We start from the raw sequence: 10,341 nt of genomic DNA, 5'->3' as shown, positions 1-10,341 counted from the left end.
CCTCAACTGGAGAAATCCTGACGTTCTAGAGACAAATCATGACACAATCAGTCACCCCTGTTGCATTGAATAATTATTGACTATTGCTGTTGAATGGTTTACAACCTTCTGGAAACTCTTTGGCCAGCCACATTTGGTCTAATGTTTGGGTTCCACTCACAGCACTGTTTGAAGTTTTCTTAAAAAACAAAACATCCTTGTTGGCAGAGTTTTCATCTAAACCTAATTTATAAAAATGACATCGACTTCGTCCTTGCTATTTGAAAAAACAAGTGTTTTTTTCATATGCTCAAGGGCACGTCACTTTTATAGACCTGGTTGAAAGAAGTTTTTTCAATTCAATCTGTAGAAAAAAATGAAATTTTTAACATTACTTGAATGGAAGAATTTCGTTTCCTCCAACCCATTTGAAAAAAGCACATGGAGTTTTAAATGTTACCTATTCATATTATACTTTGATAATAAAGGAGCAAATAGTGGAGCAAATAGTGTAACAAAATTAGATTGAAATTTCTTGCTATTAGACCGTTTGAATTTCAGCTTAAGAAAAGTATTGGGTAGCTGGTCCTATAAAACTAGGCTACCCTAGGCAGCGGGAATTTGCAACCTTCATTTTTACAGAAATTTGGGCAGCTTAATAAAAAGAAATATTTATCCAAAAAAAACCTGCATTATTGCAAGTTGCATGCCATTTTCAAAATTTACAGATGTTAAAACGCCATAAAAAGGATTTATTTTTTAAAATTATTTATTTATTTATTTTCAATGAGAGGGACCTTAGCATCGATGGGAGGCATGGATTATCCATTGTAAAGAAATTCCAACATCATGTAAATTGTTTTTATGCAAATGACTCTTGTGAGAGGACCGGAGCCGCGGAGCGGTCCAGTCAGCCTTCTTCTTCCCAGAAGTTGAAAGAGACACGGCCTCTAGAGTCTAGACTTACAATACTTAGAATATCTGTTCTCTTTTTTCAATACAATACATTTTTCTCATTTGAAATTCAAGCCTTAAAACACGTGGATTTCATCTTCCACCGATCTACTCATCATCTTAGCGTGTCCGCTAATTTGGCGGCTTAAAAGTCTTTGAAGGAGAAAAACAAGAGAATGAGTTTACTCTCAAATTGTAATGTTTCTCCTAATTTTTTTAAAAAAAGTTGTGATATTCATTCCAAACTGTTTAATCCTTTTACTTAACTTCTTCCTATAGGTTTCTTTTTGGTAAATCCAATAGAAAATGGGTCAATTGCAAATTTAAGATCGATAATTTTTACACCACTTATGAATTCGATGCGGATTCAAAACGAAATTAAAAGGCTAGGATTGACATGACCCGACCCTAACACATGACATAATGAAAGATAATTTTTGATATGACCAGTGAACGTGACACGAACCTAATACAAAAGTAGAGAGTTAGGGTTGAAGGGTTCGACTCGTTTAATTAAATGAGTCGGGTTATGATTAGCATATATAGTCTTATACACATGCCTCGACACGTCTCGATCCCAACACGCAAACACGAATTAACACCCATACATCCAATACCGTGGTCACATATTGTACCGGACATATAATAAAAATTATGAGAGCGGAAGTACGTTGGGTCCGTTAGAATATTTTTATATTCTACTTTATTAAGTTTATTACTCTTCTAGAGTTTTTTTAGTCACCACTCCTAAGTTATCTATTTATAAAGACTATTATAATATTGTTCTACAAAATTCAATACACAAGATTTATTCCATTACGTCTTTCCGCTCCGCTCACTTCTTTCTCTCACCTTCAATATAAAAATAATTTGAGAAGAATAATTGTAACTTCTCTAACTCTAAGGAAGAAGAAGTCTAATATTCCTTTTTGAGACCTTAGTTTCTTGGCAGTCTGAGTGGGATACGGGTTGGAGCAAAGACATAAATCTGCCCTAAACCGTGTGGACCTTTTAACCCATGTATGGAGGAAATATAAAGCTAAGAGCCTAAAGGATCGATGAGGGAAGCTGTAGAAAGCTGACAACTTGCAGGCATGTATTACAACACGTCATTTGAAAGAAACCCAAATTTGCCAGTTGGTGTTGAGCACATTTTCATTGATGTCATGGTCTTTGCACATTAATATGGTTTACAGCTTTGGTTTGCATCATCAATCAACAACATATGTTAATTGGTCAAGTCTCCATCGAGACTCTTTTGGTCATGGTCTTTGCAGCAAGTGTTGGCACAAATTTAATTGGCCAAGGTGCCCTCTTTTTGGGGGTCATAGGGGACTTCCAAACCATCAATTTTTTCTTGATGCAACCCTAGCCCTTGGATCTCATGGGTGAAATTATTCCCGTCGTATTTAGACTGCCATCAACCAGGCACCTGGCTCAGGGAATTTGCTTGCATTTATTAAGTGTGCAACCCACCTTTTGCTTTAGTGATTAATTGATAGGGTGTAAAGAATTTAATTGGAACGGGGTTTGACCCATTTAATTAAATATTTTTTTTTTGAAAGGAAATCTTGTCAAATTTTATTGATGAAAGATTAAGAATATAAAATTTTTACATATAAATCATAACAAAAAACTATGAGGTTACAAAATCATAGATACAATCAGAAAATTCTTACAATCAAATATTATCTATGACTTGAGCTTCTGCTAACCCATGTACAATTACAGTTATGAAACAGATCTGCTTTGAACAAACTAGATCTAAGACATGGGTTGCCCAAATTTTCAAACTTTATTTTCTGGCCGTAAGAGATAATCCCCACACCGATCTACTCCTCTTAGGCCTAAAATGTCAAGAAAACAACTCACGTCCTTGACCCGAAGACCAAGACAAAAATAAGAAAAAATAAAAATGAAATACTAAAAAAACAAAATCCCCAATTCAAGTAGCAGCGGAGGAACATGTCATTGTAAACATCCTCAAGAAGACACGCCTTTGCTGGTGAAAACGAATGGATCTGAACTTAAAAACTAGATCTAGATCTAAATCTATAAACTAGAACTAAAACAAAACCACAAAAACCGGAGTACAGAAGAGACTATAGAGAAGACACCGAACACTGCTACAAAGGGGAAGAGAGACAGGAGAGGAGAGGACCGTTCTTCCCTCTGTGTTTTCTCGTCGTTTGTTTTTTTAGTCAAAGACAATAATTAAATAAGTTTTGAATTGACTTAATTATATCGAACCGAACAGGTGAAATTTAGGGTTGATAATTTTTGTTGCAATCCGAATAAGAACTCCAAACAAAGTTACCAAGTTATGGTTGAGAGATTCAATTCATTTATTTATATTGATCGAACTATATTTGATCTATATATATATATATATATATATATATCACGATAGAATTTAAATCAAACACGGAACAGATGTAATTAAGGCCATAAAGTGTAGGGATTACCAAAAGCTGGAAGTACCGATGCCGTATGAGATAAGTGCACTTTGGAGGACGCACGAGGAGCACGTACGACGACCATTCCAAGTGATTACGACTTGATACGACCCAATTCATGTCCAACATATCTTCAACGTACTGCCCTCTCAAGGAAGATAATTATTTTATTTTTTATTTTTTGTTTTTATTGAGAGGATGAATATTTGTATTGCTATTAATTTGGTAGAGCAAAATTACACAAAGATGAGTGATAAGATTTGTTTGGACGTATGAGAAAGCCATCATGGTGATATCCAGCGATGCATATATATATATATTTGGTAGACCCCCAAAGAATTTTATTGTTTTCACGTGTTACAGTTTATTACGTGCTTGTATGAATGAGGATTATTTTGGAGTAGGTCTTTTAGAGAGGATTAATTAATTAGACCTCACAATAAGGAATTAATTTGTTCATCATACTTTATTGATCTCAATTATGGAGTACTCTAACATTAGTTCTACTAGCAAATCCTATATGTCGAGATAAGATAAGTTAACCCTATTCAAAAGATAATTATTCTTAATTGAATTATTTTTTCTCATCCCGATCTTAAGATCACTAAGAGAGAATATTGTTAGTCTTCACTAGAATCATAACAATTTACTATGCTTTTGTGCCGACTTTCACGGCGGCTTACACTCAAGATCTGATAGCCCTTTACACTTTTGTGGCGTTTTCACTCAGGCATTAGGTAGTTGTAACACCACACTTCAACGACAAAAAATATTGTTCGCTTTTAACTCATCTTAACCAGACTTTTCAGAAAGTCACCTATCTTGATACTATTCTCGCAAAAGCATGCTTAACTACGGATATCTAAAAAGTTAATTGCCATCACGGCTTTAAAAAACATTGTTGTCAAGGATGCGAGTATATATACATATAAGCACATTCTCATTTACAGGTGATGTGGGACGCCACAAAAATCCATTTCGTTGGCCGCCTCCTTCTAGAGTCTAATTCCCTTTTTGTTACATGTTTGTATGAAAGCGTGTAATAGAATTATTTAGGGCAGGTTCTTCAAAGGAAATCTTAACCGCACAATACGAAACTTCTTGTTGATAATAATTTTTCAGCATTAATCCTAGTAGCAAATTGATGCAGAAGAAATTTTAGAAAATTGTTATATTTTAATTATGCATGTGTATTTTAGTTTTCCTTTTTCAGTAAGGATTGAGTTTTTTCTTTCCTATTAGGATTTGTTTTCCTTTTCCTATTATAATTTGTTTTCTTTTTCCAATTAGGTTTGCTTTTGCTTTTCATTTTCTTTGTTAATTTAGGATGTGCCTAGCCTATATAAAGGCATCTAATCTTTGTTGTTTTTTAAAATTTAGTTTATACTATCAATTAAATTTAAGTATTTCAGAATTATTTTTCCGTTTGCTTATTTGGGGCACTGGACTTTCTCTTCCCTATTTGTTATTTTCTCTCTTCCTGAGTTCTTTTTTCTATCTTTAATTCTTAGCTTCTGGTACTATTGTACGCTGTCAGATCAATCTTAGTTCTGTCCGGCATCACAAATCCTAGCAAGATACAATAATAATCAACTCTAATCAAAAGAAAATTATCCCTAATTGATTAATTATTTCTCCTAATCTTAATCTTATCCCTCCAAGACTAAGAGAGACCAATGGCCCACCAGGATAATATCCCAGCTGGTTCGATCAATCCATTTTATTTTTTTTCTTCGCGCTGAGGTGGGAACTGAAGCTGCTTGAGTTTACATTGCTGAGAGAAAAAAACCAGTTAGTTTGTGAGTCATGCAGTAAACAATAAAGTACAGTCGGCTCCTAGCTAGTGTTTCCCATTGTCAAGGTCCACACGCTAACGACTCTTGGAAGCAAGAGAAAGATGGCCTGGAATGGAAGAAGGTGGCTTTCACAAGTCCAACTATTTCCACACCAATGTTGAACCTCTTATTTTTTTTCCAGTTAGTGGAAAAATTGGCCAGTAAATATTAGAACCTCCAAAGGAAATTGAACTTTTGTCTAGAAAAAACATGGCTTGAAGGAGCTTTTAAGAAAAAAATAATAATAATAATAAAACCTCATTTTCAAGCTCCGAATAGACTGGACTTATTTGGGATTCCTTTAGAAAACTTAAAAGGTACTTTTAATATTTAAAAAGCTGTGCTAAACACAAAACTGGAATGTTTGATTAAAAACTGGATAATTAGTACTTTTTTTAATCTTTTACCGTAAAAATAGGCAAGATACACTTTTAGGAAAAAAAAAACCCCTTAAAAATTAAGATTTTTAAGGGTTTTTTTTTTTTTTGGCTTTAAAAGCTTTATTTTTCAACTAATTCCAAATATGCTCTTAGTTTTTGACATTTTCAGAATAAAAAAGTAAAAATAAAAATATTTTAAGAGTATGTTTGAGATTGTGTTTGATGAATAGAACTTTTAAGTACAAAAAATGCGTTTTGGTCATTTTTAGAGTAAAAAAGCTAAAAAAGTGCTTTTGAAATTTTTTACCAAACATGTTACTATGTCAGCTTTTGAATTGGCATAACTTTTTAAGTATTAAAAGTATTTTTGACCCTTTGTAACGCAATTTCAAACATGTTCCAAAATTTTTTTTTTATCAATTTTTATTTTGCACGATTTTCTATATATTAAAAGCAATTTTTAAACCTCTTAATTAAACCAAAAATGGCAAAAATTGTAGTGATAATTGAAAAGCGTCACAATCGCGAACGGTAGCTTACGACTTGCTTACAGGGTTTTTCTTACTTCATGTGCGCCACGAGTGACCGGCACCCCACCAACCTTACCCCACATATATGCACTCGCTCGATCCTTCCACTCTCTGCACATACGCTCTCTCTCTCTCTCTCTCTCTCACACATACACACAAACACTTCGCACGCATTGGGATTCTTGGTCGTTCTCAAGAAATGGGCCAGGTCATTGGGTGGTTGTTGAAGTAGAAACATAGCACTGTCTCGGTGGTGGCAGCAACCCCACTCGGTCACCAACAAAGGGTACTTGTAGCTCAATTAGATGCATCTGATCATCCACATGTCGTCCCTCCAAAGGCTCAAAATTTGCAAGTAGTTATACGTTGACCAAGGGTCGGCAATAATTTGTATTCTCGTTTTCGATACTTGATTAAGTGATTAAATTTATCTCTTCCTATCCGCTTAAGCTTTTAAGATAGTTGGTAATTTAACATGGTATTAGAGCTAAAGGTCATGAAATCAAATTATGACTTCGTCAATTCACCCCCATTTAAATTAAATATTCCACGTGTTGGATCTCACTATTAAAATAGAGTTTGGGTCCATACATGAGGAGGAGTGTTAAAATACTGATTAAGTGATTAAAGATGGTCCACGTAGGGCCGACAAGTTTTGACATGACCAGCAAACCAACAAGAACTCAATATTATTGGGTTTGAATTGAGGGTTTTGATCGTTTAATTAAATCGATATAAGAAGTGCTACACATCCCTCAATTCAAATCCAATAATATTGAGTTCTTGTTGGTTTATGGGTAGTGTCAAAACTTGTCGGCCCCACGTGGATCATATGATTTCGAGGAATGCAAATTAGAAAAACATCTAGAGATAATGAACACTAGTTTAGTGGCTTAATTCTGTCGGGCATCTCAAAGTATATGCTTATTAGGTTGTGTTGTTTCTGTACCGATGGACACGTTTGTGTTTTGCCTTGAATCTTGAGAGATTGAAATGGTTGTTAGAATGCTTAATAGAGTAAGACTTTTCTGCTCTTTGGTTGAAATATTAGAATGACATGAGTCCAAGAAAGTTGGAGAGAGGGAGGCAAGTTTTTCTCCTTGGAAAGCTGTTCCAATTGAAAAGTTTGGCAATCCATAGAAAATTGCGAAGATGAACAAAAATTTCATGGACATTGTTGGTGATAAAATATAGGGGGAAATCTTTTTCTATTAAGGACTGGTCTGGAAGTGGGGTTAGGAAACATAATATAAAAATATAGACAAATTAAACAATGTGAAATTAAGCTAACAACCTCGTCTTAATTAATTAATTGTAACATAAAGTAATTTGAATTAATGAACACATTTTATATTAAACTATCAACCCTACATCTTTAAATTGGAGTCACTGTAACCACTGAAAACATATTTTAATACCCTTTAATTATATCTTGACACGTGTTAACAAATTATAAAAGAATTTTTAGTTTATATATATATATATATATATATATATATATATATAACTATAATTCATTTATTCTTAATCTTCTCTAGTTCATCTGAATTGGAGAGCATCCCTTGTTTCTTGTATTTGAGAGGTAGATAATTTTGAGTGTACGTTTAGCATTTTGATTTGTTTAGGTTAATATTTTTGTTTAGACAAAAGAAACAAAAGAGGAAGGAAAAGGTAATATCAAATTATGACTTTTCATTACTTTTGCTACGTCTCTATTAGCTTTGACGTTTTCAACTCTAACTATTTCCCCTTTCCAAGTATATATTATTTGATATATGTTTATTTATTTATCTCTCATGTGCCAAAAGGAAGAGATATGTATTTCAAACTCGAAGAGTTTTCACACAATAATCCAAAAAACTACAAACCTAACTGGATATGGTCGCAGCCACAAAACCTAACGGTAAATTTCAACTGATGGCGTCAACATCTCAAATTGCTGACGCCCATTCTCATTTCTCTGGCTCCAATTTCTCTATTTATACGCACTTTGTGCTCCAACCAGAAACCCCATCTCACCCCTCTCTCTCTCTCTCTCTCTCTCTCTTTTCTTTCTCTCTTTCACAGAGAAATACACAGAAGCAAATATTTGAAGCAAAGATGGAGTCATGCAGCGACACAAACACTAGCACCACTCCATCAACCCCTCTCTCTCACTCTCCATCTTCATCGTCTTCTCCTCCTCATCCGGTTGTTCTAAGCCCTTGCGCGGCATGCAAGATTCTGAGGCGGCGGTGTGCGGAGAAATGCGTGTTGGCTCCCTACTTCCCCCCGACCGAGCCGGCCAAGTTCACCATCGCTCATAGGGTGTTTGGTGCCAGCAACATCATCAAGTTCTTGCAGGTACTTTGAGAATAATAATTTGGCTTAAGAGTTGTTTAAGAGTCATCATTAATCTTTTAAATGTGGCAATGAACAAGATAATCGTGCTAATCGTGTTAATTAATGAACATGAGTGGAGACATATTTGTCAAACTTGAAGCTAGAGTAGATTTTTATATGCCTGAAATATAATCTAATCGTCTAATTTGATAGAGATATTTTTTTTGGTTGAAAAGTATTTTGTATTTGAAGTTGTTCATTAGGAGTCTGTTTGAATTGACCCGCTAGAGCGGTTGCTGGTTTGAGTAAGGGAAGAAAATGACCTCTTATAACAGTACTTGGCTGCTCACATTTAACATTTCTGCATTCATATTTGAAAAGTAAGCAATCTAGTTAGCTTCGTTTTGCAGTATGAACTCAAATATAATAAATGCATGCTCAACATAGAATAAGGAATCTGACCAGATAAGGAGAAAATGGAATACATTAAGAAAGCACTATCATACATATATATATATATGGTTGACCCTAGCTAGCTAACACATGTATTTTCTAAATAGCCCTTTATGTTTTAGTTATTTATTTATTGACCCTTATAATTAATTAATGAGATTGATATGAATATTATGGAAATTTCAGGAACTCCCAGAATCCCAGAGGGCAGATGCAGTGAGCAGCATGGTCTACGAGGCTAGCGCAAGAATTAGAGACCCAGTTTACGGGTGCGCCGGGGCAATATGCCAGCTCCAGAAGCAAGTGAACGAGCTGCAGGCGCAATTAGCCAAGGCTCAGGCGGAGCTCGTCAACATGCAATCCCAGCAAGCCCACCTTGTAGCCTTAATTTGCATGGAGATGTCACAATCCCCACAAGCATCGCCGCCACAACAGTCATCGCTTCATGATAACTTCACATCTGTTAATCCTCACAGCTACCTGCAGGCCAATCCCAATAATTGCTTTCTTGACGACAACAATCTTGCGGGATCTCTTTGGGAGCCTCTTTGGACATGATCAAATTAAATTAAATTAAAAAAAAAAATCATAATCTATTATATATATATATATATAATTAATGTAGCCGTACGTATTTGAAAACTCCTTCTCCTAAGGAGAAGTGAACTAAGGACATTGAATTAATAAGCTCAAATTAGTAGGAGGGTACGTAGATGTTGTAATATTATTGTATGAATTAGGATCTAATCTCTTTGTTAAGCCTAGGCAAAGTAGATGGGGTCTGTTTTTTTTTTCCATCCTTGTAATCTTGCAATAGTGGAGAGAAAGAGAGGTATGGTTGTTCTAATTAAGTCCATATATTGTAAGCTGATTATTGAATCTTAAGCCAACTTTTTGGTCACCTACTATAATTGTCTTAAATTTGATGTAAACTTGTTGATCAATGCCTTGTCAAACTAGCTTTTGACCAATATATTTCTTGCTTTTGGTTCATTTATGGTGGCCTTGAACACTCGGACTATCCTGCTGTCTATTTCAATAATCAATAGGCAGAAATCTTAGCAACTCTTAAACAAATTTTGCTGTTTTTATCTATAAACTGAAAGCATCAAGAATCTAGTTATCCAACCTAACAACCAAGACTTTTTTTTTTTTTTTTCCCTCCTTAATTAGCTTGGTGATCACTATTTCTTTCAGAGCAATATTGTCATTTTTTATACATATTTCACATCGACTGACGTGATGTGTTTTAAGTAGCTAAAACTTTGTTTCTTTTAAATTAAAGTAACTGATATAAAAAGTCACTAAAAATATACTATGTTTGCGGGTGTGAAATCGGTATGATAATTAATGATTGTGAAGACTAGTATTAATCTTTCTTTGATCAACTCCTTGATGGAGAAAATGGACGGATTATAGGCTACTTTGGTTA

The 10,341-nt window shown here is 34.6% G+C and overlaps 1 protein-coding gene across 1 annotated transcript; it reads left to right on the top strand.

The window, feature by feature from the left end:
• Positions 1-8,161: 8,161 nt before the first annotated feature.
• LOC132164103 (LOB domain-containing protein 1-like) lies at positions 8,162-9,799 on the top strand. The gene is made up of 2 exons (XM_059574522.1): positions 8,162-8,477; positions 9,096-9,799. Exons 1-2 carry the CDS (start codon positions 8,235-8,237, stop codon positions 9,465-9,467), a joined length of 615 nt encoding a protein of 204 aa, XP_059430505.1. The 5' UTR covers positions 8,162-8,234; the 3' UTR covers positions 9,468-9,799.
• The last annotated feature ends 542 nt before the right edge of the window (positions 9,800-10,341 follow it).

Source organism: Corylus avellana, chromosome ca10, assembly GCF_901000735.1.
Source record: "Corylus avellana chromosome ca10, CavTom2PMs-1.0".
Classification (NCBI taxonomy): Eukaryota; Viridiplantae; Streptophyta; class Magnoliopsida; order Fagales; family Betulaceae; genus Corylus; species Corylus avellana.
This window is presented reverse-complemented; position numbering and strand designations above follow the sequence as displayed.

Coding starts and splice junctions, on each gene's coding strand:
- LOC132164103 (XM_059574522.1), top strand. CDS start 8,235: ATGGAGTCATGCAGCGACACAAACACTAGCACCACTCCATCAACCCCT. Junction 8,478..9,095: donor ACATCATCAAGTTCTTGCAG/GTACTTTGAGAA, acceptor TGGAAATTTCAG/GAACTCCCAGAATCCCAGAG.